General features: G+C 55.2%; 1 protein-coding gene across 1 annotated transcript in view; it reads left to right on the top strand.

Moving 5' to 3' along the window:
* The window catches only part of SRRM3 (serine/arginine repetitive matrix 3), a 55,471-nt gene that overhangs the window by 12,945 nt on the left and 25,768 nt on the right, over positions 1-16,758 (top strand). The window contains exons 2-3 of the mRNA XM_060285772.1: positions 7,886-8,150; positions 15,992-16,093. Of these exons, the coding sequence (XP_060141755.1) occupies positions 7,918-8,150; positions 15,992-16,093 (335 nt within the window). The 5' untranslated portion in view covers positions 7,886-7,917. The remainder of the gene's footprint in view (positions 1-7,885; positions 8,151-15,991; positions 16,094-16,758) is intronic.

Below are 16,758 nucleotides of genomic sequence, written 5' to 3'. Positions count from 1 at the left end.
TGCTCTGGGGACACATCCTCTGTGGTCAGGAGTACAGCCTGGCTTCAGGGCAGGGACTGGGGTGGGGAAGGGCCACACCCAGATTCCTTGGACACAGTGGAGATGGGTTTTCTTTGCCAGCTTCATAAAATATCTTGACAAAACCATTGTTGTTACACACTTATTTTTACAAAGACCCAGACTTAGTTTCACAAGCTAAGTGCCTGGTTTCACGTGTGTTTGTCAGTTCCATCACGTTTCTGACAGTTACAAAGAACTCTTTCCTCCAGGAAACTCCGGAGGCACGTCCCTCCCCAGCCCCTCTCCCCACACTGAGCTTTTTCTCTGGGCGGGCTCACCCTGTGTTAGTAGTCCCCACCTTCACGGGAAGGCTGCTCTCCATCATGCATCCCACTCCACCCTGACCCTCTTAATCCCAGGTCCCTGGACCTCGCCATACCCTTGCCTTCAGCCCGTGCCATCCCCTGCTTGGACTCCCCCTTCCTTAGACTCATCCTTCAAAGGACCAGTGTAAACACCCTTGCCTTTGTGAAGCCTTCCCTGACCATCGCAGGCAAAGGCAGACCCTCCCTGGTCTCCTTTTTGCTCCTGTAGCATTGGGGGGGGGAGGGGTAATCAGGATCTGTCTTCATAACAAGCTTGTCACTGAAAGAATGAACAATCCCACCACCTTATGAGCTAGGGAGTATTGTCCCCATTTTACAGATGAGAAAACTGAGGCTCGGGGAGGTTTGGTGACATTCCCTGATCACCCAGGGAGAACTGGTATAACCAGAATTCAAGCTCAAATCTTCTGATTCCCAACCCAGTGCTCCTTGTTCCTGAGCCAGCGGGAGCAGCAGAGGGACCTTAGTGCCAAGAAGGTGGTTAAATTGTGTATGACCACAGGTCAAGAGTTTACTTGAAGTTGTAGGAACCTGTACCTTTGAGGGTGCAGAGGCCCCGAGTCCTGACATCATCACCGGGTAGGTGGGTCTCTGGCAGGCAGGGGTGGGGAAAGGAGCCCCCAGGGGAGTGAGTGCTGACCCTGGGGGAGACAGGTTCCTGAGCCCCAGGAGCAAAGGGGGCCCCTGGTTTGGTGCCATGGGGGCTGGAGGCTGAGACACTGAAAGTGAGTTGGGAGGGGTTTGCTGAGGCCAGTGGCGATGGGGAAAGGTGGCCCAGGTCATCCTTGCCCTGGGCTCCGGCCTCTGCCCTCTCCTCCCTCCACAATCAACAACCTTGCTTACCCTTGGGTCTCAGTCCCCAGCTATGTGATGACATCCCCCAATCAGACCCAGAGCTCAGCCATCTGGACATCTTCACATGGATGTCCAAGGACTCCTCACCCCCACCATGTCCAAAAGAGGACAGTCACCACTGACAAATAATCATCGCCATTTATGGGACATTCATTGTGTGCCAGGCACTGTGCTAGCATTTCACATGCATTAGTCCTTTACCACGACCCTACGAGGAGGGTGCTGTTATTAGTTCCAATTCACAGGCAAGGAAACTGAGGCACATAGTTTAAGCCACATGATCAAGGTCACTCAGCTCATGAGTTCCCAAAGAGCACGGCCCTGTCTCCCCGCCTCAAACCATGTTCCCCGTGGCACAACGCAGTCTCCTTCTCAGACACATATGTGGTCCACTGTTCCCTTTCCCCAGACCTGGTCCAGTCACTACCACCCTTAGCATCCTACCCCTCTGAGCCCCGAGGTGAGTGATGATCTCATTAGCTGAGAGGCCTCTGTGTCTGTCGGCAGGCTGGACCCTGCAGTACAGATGGGCTATTTCCCCTTCAATTAATCTCTACCAGCAGGACTGGACTTGCAGGTACTGGCAGCCAGACTGTGTTCCATCCTGTCCTCAGCCAGGCCTGCTCAGGGGACCCAGGCTTGGGACTGAGGGAAGGAGGCAAGCCCAAGGACTCGGGAGTGAGGCTTGGAAGTCAGGGCTATGGCCCTTTAACCGCTTCCTGGCTGTCAGAAGGGGAGATGCAACCCCGCCGCGCACCCCCGCCCCGCCAGTCAGACAGCATTAAATCATGACTTAATCTGCGCATGGGTTTGACTGGCCCAGCATCTGGGCCTGCCCTTGGGACCTGACCCAGTGCTGGGGACAGCCTCAGGCTGAGCTCTGGGGGGAACTGGTGTGGTCCTGGCCACTGGCTACAGCAGCAGGAAGGAGGTGGGCTGAGGGCTTGGCGGTATACATACATAGTCAGTATTACCTAGATTTCCAGAGCAGGAGAAAACCTGTGGGGTCTTTGAGTCCAGTCTCTCATTGTCCACTGGGAAAACCAGGGTCCAGAGATGGGAAGAGACTCGCTCAGGGTCTCACAGCCAATCAGGGGTCAAGAAGAGACTTCCCATGTGCCACCCTGCCTCCAAAGAGACACAGCACCAATGTCCCCAAGGACCTTAACAAGTCAGGGTCAGTGTTATGTCTCCAGACCTCATAGCTGCCTGCTTGACCCCCAGAAGCCCCTCACCCTGAACACAGCCCAGTTTGCCCTCCATATTCCCCATCACAGTAAATGTCTGCACCATCCCCCTGGCCGCCCAAGCCAGAGACCCAGTGTTATCCAAGGTGCCTCCCTCCACCCCACACCCAGTCCGCCAACAGTCCTGCCCAGTCTGTCCATTTATTTCTTGAATCCTGGCCAGGGCCCAGCTGCTCTGGTGTCCCTGTCTCCAGCCCCCCTCACCCCTTCTGGGAAGCCTGCCCTGACCAACCAGGCGGAGATGCAGACACTCCTCAAATTCTCTCTTATCACACTACACCGCGATAACTACTGGTTTCCCAAACTAGCCTGTGAGCTGCCAGAGGGTCAGGATGGGGTCTTGCTTGTCCCCAAATCTCCAGCATTTGTTGCTGGGGGAGGCGGCGAGTAGATGCTGTGCGAGTGTCTGTTGTGTGAATATAATAGTTTATCTCCTATTTGAGCAGTTCCTGTAATGGGGAACTCACTCATCCTGGGATGAACTGCTTAGTTTTTTTAAAGTTTTGATGGTTAGGGAAAAAAATCCTACCTTGGACTTAGCTGAAGTCCACTCAGAGATGGCTTCTCGGCAGGAGTCCTGGCTTTGTCTTCTGGAATCACCCAGATTGGCTAGGCGTTTGCTCCCTTCAGTGTGGGTCAAGGTCCAGCACAGGTGAAACTTGTTAGAAATGCAAATTCTCATTGTTAGAAATGCACATTCTCAGAGCCCACCCCAGATCTACCCAATCAGAGATTTCAGGGGTAGACCAGTCATCTATGGTTTAACAAGCCCTCCAGGTGACTCTGCTGCCTAATAAGATTTGAGAACGGCTGCTGTAAAACCGGCTCCCAATTGCTGGTCCACAGATGGTCTATATCAGAATCACCTGGGGAACACTGACAATTTCACCCCCAGGGATTTTGATTCAGTAGGTCTAGGTAGGAATCACATATAAAATACAAGACACCCAGTTTAATTTGAATTTCAGATAAACAATGAATAATTTTCTTTTAGTATAAGGATGTCCCAAATATGAAATCCAAATTCATTTAACTGTGCATCCTGTATTTTTATTTGCCAAATCTGGCGACCCAACCTACTTCTCTTTTATTAAATAAATTTACTTATTTTATTTTATTGATTTTTGGCTGCTTTGGGTCTTCGTTGCTGTGCGCGGGCTTTCTCTAGTTGCGGCGAGCGGGGGCTACTCTTTCGTTGTGGTGCACAGGCTTCTCATTGCGGTGGCTTCTCTTGTTGCGGAGCACAGGCTGTAGGCATGCGGGCTTCAGTAGTGGTGGCACACAGGCTCAGTAGTTGTGGCTCACGGGATTAGTTCCCGGACCAGAAGCTTGAACCTGTGTCCCCTAGCATTGGCAGGCGGATTCTTAACCACTGCACCACCAGGGAAGCCCAACCCAACCTACTTCTAACAAGCTTCCCAACAGATTCAGCCAGGTTTGGCCTAAATCCTTTACAATCCTTCAAGTGTCTGAAGATCGGGACTCTGACCGCTTGGATATTCTTATCATCACCTCCCCATTCTGGACATATTTTTGGTGACGTAGCCTAAGATGGCATGTACTTTTGGCAGCCACATCATGATACTGACTCAAATTGAGCCTGTGACCACTGCAAACCCCTAAATCCTTCCTAAATATGCTGCTTCTAAAGTATGTCTACCTCATTCCAATTTTAGAAAGTTAATTTGGGACCCAGCTTCAGGATGTGGCATTTCTCACTGTCCTGTTTCACCTTCTTAGACTCCTTCCATCTTTTCAGTCTGTTGAGTCCTTTCAGATTCTGACTCTGAACTTATGAGCCTTCTCAAGTGGTGTCCTCAGTGAATCTGATCATCAGGTTATCAGAGTTCCATCCAGTCAGTGGTGAACATATCAGATCAGATGTGGGTGAAGACAGAGCCCTGTGGTCTTCCACTAGATACCCCCATCTAATGTGACATTGACCCATTAATCAGCTCCCTTTGAGCATAGGTTAATCTATCCACCAAATGAAACACTACAGAACGTTAGTTCCCACCAGCACAATGTCTCTTTCTTCTTATGAAATCTCACAAGGATTCCGTAATAGATAATATCAGATACCCCACAGAGAGACTCGGTGCCTGTCGTAACTAACTCCCTGGTCTGCTGGTCCAGCAACCCTGACTTGGAAAGAAGTGGGCTCAGTGTGCAATGACTTATTCTTAGGGTCCTGGGCTCTCCTCTAGGGGTTCAGGGGTCATTCTTTCAACAACGTGCTTCTGATTCCTGCCTGGCACCCTCCATCACCAGGTGAAATTTCTAGAATCCACCGTCTGTCCTAGTGAAAATCCAGACAGCATCTGCCCTGTCTTCACATTCCTCTCCTTTCCTTCAGTCACTCCTGAAAGATTGCCTTCAGCAGCCTAGCCATCTTACCCAGGCATTCTCCCAGTGCCAGGGATAGGATTTCTCAGGGTCTGGAGATCTGAGTGCATTCAGAACTGCTCCCACCAGCTTCCCCTCCCCTGCCCTCAAGGAGCTCAGGCCAAGTTTTAGGCTGGGGAGCCTCTCCCACATCAGAGGGAAAGCATGCAGAGCAGCATTACTCAGAACCTGGCTCCATGGGCTCTCACTGGGACCCAAGCACTTTGTCCCCACACCCTCAGTGCACCTCCTGAGTTGCCAGGTGCTGGGTAGGCTCTGGGGAGCCAGAATGAACGGATGGTCCCCTTCACTCAAAGGGCTAGAACAGTGGTCAGATGCAAACAATAAATTGAGCCTCAGTATCTAAAGAGATGAGGACAAAAGCTGTGGGGGCACAAGGAGGGAATGACTCATCCTTCCTCAAAAGCAGGGAAGGCTTCCCAGAGGAGGTGACATTTGGGCTGGGCCCAGAAGGCTGTGCCGGAGTTCCCCAGGTGGACAGAGGAGGAAATGGAATTCCAGCACAGGGGAACCGCATGGGCAAAGGCACAAAGGAGTGAGAGCACATGTTTGGGGGCAGATGACCCAGGCTGAGGGGCTGGATGTTGGCTACAGGATGCGGTGTGGCACGGGATGAAGTTGTAAGATAGCCTAAGGCAAAATGCAAAGATGTCTTGCAGGCTGTATCAAGGACTGCCCAGCATTCCTCTGTCCCACCTCCCTTTTTGCCTCCTCCTTGTTCTACCCCGGGGCGCTGGGCTCCACATGTTTCAGGCACTTTGCTGGCCCTAGGAGTTGAGGCTAAACTGCCCTCAGCCCTCAGGGGGAGCCAGACCTGTGTGCCCACAGTGAAACAGTGAGTGGCTAGAGCTCCAGGAGGGTCTCACCAGCCAGAGCGGGGAGGGGGAGCTTCCAGAAAGTGGGGAGGCCAGTGAGCAGTGATTTTGAGGTCATGCAGGAGTCAGGTGCAGAGCATCCCAGGGAAAGGGAGCAGCAGGAGGAAAGGCCTGGATGCAAGAGGGTTGGAGAATCTGTGTGGGAGCAGCAGGGGACGGCTAGTCCAGGAGACAGGCCATGTCACGACTTGAAGCCAGAGTGACAGGAAGCCACTAGAGGCTATTAATCAGGGCATGATTTGCTGACTTGCTCCTGGACCAGTCTCCCAGGTTGCTGTTGGAAGATGAACAGAAAGAGGTCGGGGAGGGTGGGACAGACAGGATGCTGAGGCCAGAGTGGACCAGAGGGAGAGGCTTGAACTGAGGCGGTAACGAGAGAGGAGGAGATGGATAAACGTGAGCAAGGTTGAGCAGAGGGAATGAGGGACCAAACTTGATGCTGGTGAGCTGTGGGGGGCCAGGACAATGGGGTTCTCCAAGCTCCACGCGTGTCCCTGGCTGGAGGCCGTAAGCTATGCATTGGAGCCAAGGCAGGTAGCAAGCAGGGATCCCAGAGCTTTGTGTGGGGCTTGGTGAGTGGGTGATGCCTGTGTGGCACCCTAGGAGAAGGCCTGGTGGAGCTGGGGTGCAGGGCTGGGCTGGGGACAGACGGGAAGCAGGGTTAGAAGAACAGCTTTGCTCTGTAAATCCCCGAGAACCCTCCTCTTCTGAAGAATCTGGATGACGCTTCCCGGCACAGGTCGGGAACAAAGGCTCAGAGAGGAGTAGTGACGTCGTCAGGGTCACAAAACAAGGAGTAGAGAAGCCTGACCTAGAACTCAGACGTGTGCGGGGATGGACATATGAAAGGAGCTTGTGTTCTCATTACCACTGTCACCTCCTGTCACTGTCCCCTTCAGAGCCTTTTTCCTCTCACAGTCCCCTTCTCTTCTCTGCCTTTCAGACTCCATGGCTCTAAACACCCCTCACCCCCCAGCACTTTGAGGCCAGTGAGGGGAGTATGTGTTTGGGCGGGGGGGTTGTACCGAGGGAGGGCCCCATCTGGGATGTCCAGACATGCCCAGTTCCTTCTCTTCTCACCTCCCTCCACCCCTTCCCTCCCTCCCATCCCACTCCCTGGGAAGGAGGCCTCCCTGTTGCTTAGCAACTAGCAGAGCCTTGGAGAAAGGAAATGGAAATAGCTCAGGAGGTGCCTCCCCTCTGCTAAGATAAATCCTCGGAGTGTGTGTGTGTGCGCGCGCGCGCGCGCACGCGTTTATACATGCGCAGGGGGCATGTAGGCACATGCTCTACTTTGGGTCTAGCATGAAGCCACAGCTTCTCACCTCCCAAGCCATGCTGCCTCCTACCCCATCCCAAGCCGGCAGGAGGATGCGGCTGCCTGGAGAGTTAATGTCAGTGCCACTTTTGGTCACATCCTCAGAAGCAGTGTTCCCAGAACAAAGGAGGAGACAGTCCTGTGGGCTTCAATCAGGCCCCTACCTGGAATGGACTTTGGAAAAGTTAGCCAAATCCAAGTGGGAACTGAAAACTGCATCTGAGGTGGGAATGGAGTTGAGCCTGGAGAAGGTTCCATCTTCCTGTCTCGGCAGGGCTCTCCCAGAGCAGCCTGGGAGGGGGGAGCACATGTGGTCTGTGACTCCAGGGACCAGAGCCAGGAGAATGGGCACTGGGGAGTGAGAGGAGGGTGTTAAACTGAGCCTGAAGGAAAAACAAGAATAAAACCAACAAATTTCCCCAGAGACCGACTTGGTTGCCTGGGGAGCTGCCAGCAGGCGTGCAGGCAGGGGCCAGGCATTGGTACAAGGCAGAGAGGGTTGTCCTGAGTGGTACTAGGTCCCTGGAGATGAGAAGGTTACTTAGAGCCCATCTAGTCCGGCCTGAATCCACCCGCCTTACAGATGGAGAAAGCCCAGTGTCCGTCCGATTCCCCCTCATGCCCTGGGGTGTGACCCAAAGGTGCAAACCTGCCACCAGCCCGGCTCTGCAGCATGAGGCGAAGCGGATTAGAGCCGTGAGTGGTCCTTTAAATCTCCAGGATTAACCCGCGCCGAGAGGAGCTTAGCAGGTGGCCGAGAAGTGACCGTCCCGCCGGGTGTCTGTTTCTACCCCGCAGGGCCGAGGCCAGCAGCTCCGGGAGCAGCCACCATGTCCTCCACAGTGAACAACGGGGCCGCCAGCATGCCGTCCCCGCCCGACGCGGCGAACGGCTTTCCGCAGCCGGGCGCTTCGTCGGGGGCCTGGCCGCGGGCGGAGGAGGAGCTGCGCGCCGCGGAGCCCGGCCTAGTGAAGCGCGCGCACCGCGAGATCCTGGACCACGAGCGCAAGCGGCGCGTGGAACTCAAGTGCATGGAGCTGCAGGAGATGATGGAGGAACAGGGGTGAGTCGTGAGGGGGCGGGGCCGGGGCGGGGCACTGGGGGCGTGGAGGGAACCAAGGGCGGCGCCGGGGCGGAGCCAGCGTTGGGACCCGGGAGCCTGTAAGGTCAGAATCTGAACCACTGCAAGCCCAGCCGAACTTTCATTCATTTATTAGTTTATTCTACCAGTAAGCCATCTTGAACTCCTGCTCTATGTCAAGCTCTGACCTGGGCTCAGATTCGGAGAAGCCAAGGAGACACAGTCCATGCCTTCCAGAAATATCCAGCCCAGTGCAGGAGAAAGGCCTGTAAACATCAATGATAAATCAAAGCCTCAGTTTCCCCTTCTATAAAATGGGTGGATCGAGCTGCCTGCTCTCTGCCAAGCAGATGCTGCAGCCAGGCAAGAAAGTACAGTGGGCCCCTACTGTGCGTGAGGGCTGCCTGTGGTTTCAGCAAAGAAATCCCACCCTGGAAGCTTAGGTTTCACCCTATCTAGTTCAGAACCAGCCACAGGGGCACACAAGTGTGCCAGGCACTGTTCTGGGCAACGGTGGACCCCAGAGCCGAATCAGAGTCACTTCCTCAAAGACCACCCTTCCAACCCCTATTCCTTCCCCATCTCAGAAGGGAAACAAACATGTTAACAACCAACTCCACCATAAGACAGATTAGAATCATGGTTATAGGACAGGACAGGAGAGGGTCAAGTGCTTCAGGAGCTCAGAGGGGAGATTATGAGAGAAGACATTTGAATGGGCCTTGAAGCACGTGTAGGAGTTCGTCAGGCTGAGAAGGAGGGGCTGCGCATTCATCAGTAAGGATTTAGGGACCTCCCCCTGAAAATCCAGTGGAGACAGGACAGCCCTCACACGTGGAGCTGGAGGCAAAGAAACAGAGAACAAAGCCATTCCCGTCTGTGCAGCTCCAAGGAAAGCTGGTATTCCCAAGCCTCCCTTTTGCATCTGCCCTGAGTACTTTGAAACTACTGGGCCGGCTGTTGAGGGAGTCAGAGTGGGGAGCAGGGCCCGCCCATCAGGCTTGCACTGTCAGTGAGCTGAGAAATCAGAAATGCCCAGTGCACTAGGGCCTGGAGCCACATGGGGACAGACAGCCTGTGGACGGCAGTCCTTCCAAACCACATCTTTGTCTGTTCATCCAGGCCTCCTGGGCTCCCTAAGAGGCAGCCAAGACAAGGCTCACTGTCCCTTTGGAGCCCAGAAGACACTGAGGCTCAGACAGAGATAGTCACCACCACCCAAGGCCCTCAGGAAGGCAGGGCCAAGGCTGCCAGGCAGGGCCGCTTGTAGGAAAAGAAAGGGGCACGGGGACTTGGTGTTCACCGCCAGGTGGGGACCAGTTGGGGGTGCGGCGGGTCCCTGCAGAGAGGGATGGATGGGTGGAAGGCTGCTGAAGACAGACAGAAAGGAGGCTTCCAGCTGGCAATGAAAACAGGTTTGATGAGCTGTGGATGTGGCCAAAGAAATGAGATCCCAAGGGGCAGGGTGGAGTAGCGGGTGGGGAATGGAGTATCCTTCTGCAGAGAAAGTCCCAGACCTTAATTAAACCTGCAATTCCTGCTGAATTGGGAGACTCGAGAAGTGGAGGGAGTGTGGGAATGGCTGGGAAACAGGATTACTGGGACAGCAGAGAACCAGCCTTCCCTGCTTCATTCTAGGAAAACACCCCTTTCCCCTCCCAGAGCCCCGCCCCTTCTCCGTCACAGGGCCCCGCCCCCTTCCTAAGCCCCTTCCTCTTCACTGAACCTTCCCCTTCGGAAAGGCCTCCCCCTCACAGAGCCCCAACCTTTCAGGGGCCTTCCCTCCCCAACCGCCCCACCCCGCCGGTTGAATCTCCCCCTGCACTGGGAGGCTTATTATCCGACGAGGGCAGCCTCGGTGGAGGGGGACGGCATTTGGCCGTGTCCTTGGTGTCCGTCCCCTGGCATCAAGGACTTACGCCTCTCTAGGAAGCACCCATCAGGCCTCCAAATGTTCCGTCAGGGGCCCTTCCCCCACCCAAGCTCTCACTCCAAGTGGTCCTTAGACTGGAGTCTCCCACAAAGCTAGCTCTCAAGTTACCATCCACCTCCCCTCCCCATCTCTTAGCGGCTGCGCGGTCGGTAGAGGGCACAGCCACTCTGGAGCCCAGCAGTCCGGGCTTCCAGCCCTGGCCTGTGACCTTGGGCAAGTCACAGCTACTGGCCTGTTAAATAGGGAGTTGTTCTGGGAATTCCTTGGCCGTCCAATGGTTAGGACTCCACGCTTTCACTGCTGAGGACCCAGGTTTCCATCTCTGTTTAGGGAACTAAGATCCCGCAAGCCGGGGCAGGGGGTGGGGGTGGGGGGATAAATAAATAAATAAAAATAAGAATAAAAAGTTTAAAAAGGGCTTCCCTGGTGGCGCAGTGGTTGAGAGTCCGCCTGCCGATGCAGGGGACACGGGTTCGTGCCCCGGTCCGGGAAGATCCCACATGCCGCGGAGCGGCTGGGCCCGTGAGCCTGCGCGTCCGGAGCCTGTGCCCCGCAACGGGAGAGGCCACAACAGTGAGAGGCCTGCGTACCGAAAAAAAAAAAAAAAAGTAAAAAAAAAAAATTTTTTTAAAGGTGGGGGAGAGTTGTTCCGAGTGTCCTGTGGACTAAGGAACATGCAGGGCTCCCGCATGCGGAGCCAATCCCCAGAAAGTGCTCCACAAACACTAGAGACCTTTGCTCTGTTATAAAATCCAGCCATTAATAATCATTCCTAGAAACGCTGGGTCATTCGCATTTATTTACCAGCTTCTCAAACATTTGACAAATATTCCCACTAGTCACAGGAACACACATTCTTTGGCCCTGTTAAAAAGAAATCCCTTCCTTAATATTGATGGATGGCAGCTAATTCACTGGTGATTGACGCTGCCTTCGGAGTCATCTTCCTGGGCAGCCTCCACGTGCAGCCGGCAACCACCTTGGGGGTGGGGATAGCGCCCCCAGCCTTTGGGACGTGATGCTCCAGCTCCGGCCCCAGACATCCCCCCACATCCTACCCATGCCCCTTCCTATGAGGACACTCGAGGTGGACAGAGCACGGCTCTGCCCCTAGCTGGGTTTGGAGCTTTGAATCCTCCCTTCTCCCTGTTCTGTTTCCTCATCTGTAAAATGGGAATAGTAAGGCCACCCACCCCCCTCAGAGCTGTGGTGAAGATCAAATTAATGATTGAGGAAGTAATTATCTAGGAAATGCCGGATCTGGGCAAAGACAGGCAGAATGAAACATTTTCAACGCTGGGACCCTCTTTTAAAATGCATTGTCGGGGGCTTCCCTGGTGGCGCAGTGGTTGAGAGTCCGCCTGCCGATGCAGGGGACACGGTTTCGCGCCCTGGTCCGGGAAGATCCCACATGCTGCGGAGTGGCTGGGCCCGTGAGCCATGGCCGCTGAGCCTGCGCGTCCGGAGCCTGTGCTCCGCAACGGGAGAGGCCACAACAGTGAGAGGCCCGCGTACCGCAAAAAAAAAAAAAAAAAAAAAAAGCATTGTCGGGACTTCCCTGGTGGCGTAGTGGTTAAGTGTCCACCTGCCAATGCAGGGGACACAGGTTCGAGCCCTGGGCCGGGAAGATCCCACATGCCGCGGAGCAACTAAGCCTGTGCGCCACAACTACTGAGCCTGCGCTCTACAGCCTGCGAGCCACAACTACTGAGTCCACGTGCCACAACTACTGAAGCCTGCACGCCTAGAGCCCATGCTCTGCAACAAGAGAAGCCACCGCAATGAGAAGCCACGCACTGCAACTTAGAGTAGCCCCAGCTCGCCGCAACTGGAGAAAGCCCTCGTGCAGCAGTGAAGACCCGACGCAGCCAAATTAAAAAAAAAAAAAAGAAATGCATTGTCCCCTCCCCCCACCCCCAGAGGGCAACCCAGGAAGTCCCCAAGCAAAAATGAATTTGGCACATCCTTTCCGAAGAGTGAAGCGGCAACGAGGGAGCCAGATCGGCTTGGGAAGCAGTGGAGCCAGTAGGCTGCGGCGCTGAGACAGGCAGCCTTGCCCTGCCTACCCGCTTCCCCTGTCCAAGCCCTTGACTTTTAGCCAGCCAGGCCTCCTGCGTGGCCTTAAGTTGGCAGGTGCTGCCACATCCTCAGGGAGTGGGTGATTTGGATGCCGGCCTCCCTCTCCTCAGCCTTTGCCTCCTGGGAGAGCAGAGGGGAGAGGCCCAGGTGATTCCTGACCTGGGACCACGCTGACCTGGGAGGGGTCTAGGGTAGAAAAAGGCAGGGTGCCTGGGACGACTAGACTCTCTGTCCCCACAGCTCTGGGACAAATAATCCTCAATCAGCTCCATTTATGGGCACCTACTACGTGCCAGGCACTGCGCAAAGTGCTTTATACGCACTATCTCCCTTAATCCTGTGACGACCTTGAAAGGCAGGTTACTGTCCCGTTTCACAGATGGAGAGGCTCAGGCTAAGAGAAGTATGCGGACTTGTCCAAGGTCACAGAGCTAGAAAGTGGGGGCGCTGGGATTCGAACACAGGACGGCCTGGCTCTTCTGCCTCTCCTCATAACGCCTGTGGCCTCAGCTGAGAGGTGCGAGGGGAGAGGAGACTCCAGGTGGTGGTGACACTTGAGACCGCTTTGCCCAATAACCAGATGTCCTCCCTGGGTCCCAGCTTCTCCCAGCAAGAGACCCCGGCACATAGAGGGGTCCTACTGAGTCAGTTCAGTCCAGCAACAGCGGCCCCCCCAACAGCAGGTGCTGGCGTTAGTCACCTCGCCTTACACCTGCCGGCTCTGGGATGAGCCCTAAGTCCCTGCACACGTCCTGCTCCGGGTCTTCATGAAATCCTGGGCTTCGCTCCCACCTCCCAGCCTTCACGTGTTCTGTAGATCCCCGGGCGTGCGGCTTGGACCCTGGCCTGAAGCCCCTCCCATACAGCTGGGGGTCTGGCCCAGCCTGGCTCTCGGTCCACCTCCTTCCTGACCCTGCCAGGTCCCAGGCCCCCTGCCGATGGCCCAGCCAGCTGGTGTCTCCCTCCCAGGGGTCTCTGAGTTTGGGGCTCGGCAGTGCTGAAGGGCCAGTACTGTTTTTCTCTGTGCTGGTGACAATGACAAGCTGGTCTCCTGAGGAGAAGGTGAGATGGAAGCAGTTCCTCTGAGCCTCCACTGCTCAGAAAAGGACCAAGGATGTGACTCAGGGGATGTTTACAGCAGGAGGGATTCCCTCCTTCAGAGCCCGGTGACCGAGGGCTCTGTCCTGCCCAGCAAGCAAGGCCTAGGGACCTCCAGCTGAATGCTAAACAGGGACCAAGGCGGACACGTACAAGCCAAGGCCCAGGGCTGGTGAAGCTGGGCCAGTGGTGTCCGCACAGCAGGACCTGAGACACACACACTCCTGCGGAAATGGTGGGGGTCGGAAGAGACGGGCTCCTCCCCCTGCCAGGCTGGACTCCATCCTCCCTATGGGGAGGGATAAATTAGGAGATTGGGATTAACATATACACACTACTATATATAAAACAGATAACCAAGGGCTTCCCTGGTGGCGCAGTGGTTGAGAATCTGCCTGCCAATGCAGGGGACACGGGTTTGAGCCCTGGTCTGGGAAGATCCCACATGCCGCGGAGCAACTGTGCCCGTGAGCCACAACTACTGAGCCTGCGCGTCTGGAGCCTGTGCTCCGCAACAAGAGAGGCCACGATAGTGAGAGGCCCGCGCACCGCGATGAAGAGTGGCCCCCGCTTGGCGCAACTAGAGAAAGCCCTCGCACAGAAACGAAGACCCAACACAGCCAGAAAAATAAATAAATAAACAAATGTGGGGTTTAAAAAAAAAATAATAATAGATAACCAAGAAGGACCGGCTGCATAGCACAGGGAGCTCTACTCAGTGTTTTGTAATAACCTATAAGGGAAAAGAAGCTGAAAAAGAATATATATACGTGTATATATAACTGAATCACTTTGCTGTACACCTGAAACACAACATTGTAAATCAACAATAGGTCAATTAAAAAAAAGAAAAGAAAAAAAAGGTTAAAATGGTGAAAATAATCCTCCCTATAGTGGGCCGCAGAGGTGCCCAAACCTATAGAGGGTGACACCCCAGCTGGGGGTCAGGGGACACATGGTTAAGAAGCAGGTAGTGTTCCTCTCCTAACCCCCCTACCGACATATTCAACCGGTTCCGAGTCCCAGCCATTCTCCCCACCAGATGGTATTGCGTCCACTTCTTCCCCTCCAACCTCACGCCCACGCTCTAGCTCTGACCTCAGCACCTCCCCCCTGAACCCCTGCCGTAGCCCAGGGCCGGCCTCCCTCTCCTCCAGCCACACGGCCACCAGAGCCATCTCTCCAAAATGAAAATTCCACCTTTGAACTCTTCAGTCCTCTCCATCACCATCTACTCATTTATCAAACATTTTTGGATGCCACGTGTGGCAGGCAAGGTGCCAGGTGCGAGGACACAACAGCAATTCAGACAGACAAGGTCCCTGCCCTCAGGGAACTCCCAGGCCAGTGCAGGCTGCAGAGGAGTCAACGGATGATGACTAGCACACGAACCACCTGCCAGGAACCGGGAAGCTCGGTTTGCTATGGAAACACAAACACAAACGTTGACACCTAACCTGGTGGGGGGGGGGGTGGGAATCCATCCTGCTGTAAACATGCCATGAGTCACATCTTTGTGCTTAGCCACGGTTACTCCCCAGAGCAAACCTGGAAGTTAATTTATGAGTCAAAAGCTGTATTCATTTTCCTTTAAGCCTTTTGAAAAGAATTGCCAAATTGCTCTCCAAAAAGGTAGGGTCAATCCCAAATGCTTGCTGAAGGAGAGGAAGGAAGGAGAAAAGAGATGGGGTCCCTGAGAGGGAACAGTGTGGCATTTTCATGGACAGGCTGAGTGGGCCGGGCTGTGCACAGAGGGTGGATGGTCAGATGACAAAGAAGACGGGACCTCGGTTCCTATTTGGTCACCATATTTTCTGTCCAGGACGATGACCTGCAGCCCAGGAAGGGGAGAGGGTGGGAGCCTGGGACCCCAAGACTCAACCAGCAGCGTCCACTGGATCCAGCTGCGTGTGCTGGGCCCAGGGCCGGGGGCTGGGTGAGCACAGAACCCCCCCACCCCGGGAGCAGCGTGGACATCTGTCACAGTGGTGGTGTGAGAGAGATTACAGCCAAGCCCAGGGTGTGGGAACAAGGATGAGGGGTAGATAATTCTGGGCTTTGGTCCCTAGCCTCAGGGAGGGAGGGAGAGCAGAGTAGAGAAGTCGGGAGCTTCCATCCAAGGCCCAGACTCCATCCACCCCCCATCCCAAGCTGGGAAGCAATGGATCTACCCCTGGGATCCTGGGCCAGCCACCTGGCAGCCTAGACCTTACCGAGGCGGGGATGCGCTGAGGATCTCCCCAGGCTACTGTGAGGATCAGAGGTCCCTGAAGCAGGAAAGCAGAAAAGGCCATGTATGTGTCCAGGCCACGGGTCTCACTTTGTCCCCTAAAATGTCTCCAGAGAGTGACTGCAGCCGGGACGGGACGTGGGAGGGAGGCCTGCCCTGGGGTGGGGGAGGGCCAGGAGGAAGGGCCCCGTCTCCCCTGGTGGGTCTCCCCACTTCTGAGAGCAACACTTCCTGTAGTTTATGTGTTTGTTTGGCTGGTAGTTTGTTTGTTTAGTTGATTGGTTGGCTGAGTTGGTGCAAAAACGGGTAGGCCTTGAGCCTCCCCAGCACTGAGAATCTTGGTGGTGGTGTGACCTTGGACAGGTCGTTGCAAGCTGGAAAGTGCCCACGTGACTGAGGGCTGGGGGGATGGGCTGGGGGGCAGGCAGCTGGGGAGGAAACCAAACCCAAGACAGCAGTTCTCATCTTCCCTGTGCCCCACAGGTACTCAGAGGAGGAGACCCGGCAGAAGGTCAGGACTTTCCGGCAGATGCTAATGGAGAAGGAGGGAATGCTCACCAGGGAGGACCGGCCTGGGGGCCACATGTGAGTGCTGCCTGGGTGGGCAGGGCACAGAGAGAGTGCAGGCTCAGGCAGCAGCTGGGGGCCAGAGGGGCCTTTCCCAGGGATCCCTAAGTTGGTCGGGGCTGGAGAGGGGAGAAAGAGGAGAAGGAGGACAGGGCATGGGTCTTGCCCACTGGAAGCTCTGGCCTGGCCCGGGGCACGAGCAGGAGCCGTTGGGCACCTGGGCATCCCCGAGGCCCTCTCCCTGGGCCCTGGGTTCTATCTATCGCCCAGCGGTAGGGGAGGCACCCCAGATCTCAGCTCAGGGAAGGCTGCGTGCGAATCAGGAACTTGAGAAATGTTCTCACCCGCGTGTTGTCCGTGGCGGGTAGGCTAGTCCCTCTGCCCCAACTACTACCACCTATGAAGTGGCCTCCGGAGCAAGCACAGACTCTGGAAAATAAGAACTAACGCACCAATGCCATTGCTGGCTTAGCCAAAGGCTAATCGGGTACAGAGAGCATGGGCTCTGCGGCGGTCACATCTCTGCAGCTGTCACAGGACAGGAGGAGCACTGAGGTGCTGTGGCCCCCCGGGGGGGCTTTGGATCAAACAGGGAAGTTACAGGGAGGCAGACTTTGTCTCAGATTACAGGAGAACCGTCAGCCACTCAAAACCATATGAAAGGGAGCAGCTGCCATAGGAGG

This window comes from Globicephala melas, chromosome 15, assembly GCF_963455315.2.
Source record: "Globicephala melas chromosome 15, mGloMel1.2, whole genome shotgun sequence".
Taxonomy (NCBI): Eukaryota; Metazoa; Chordata; class Mammalia; order Artiodactyla; family Delphinidae; genus Globicephala; species Globicephala melas.
The sequence above is the reverse complement of the archived record's forward strand: the minus strand, read 5'-3'. Positions and strand labels throughout refer to the sequence as shown.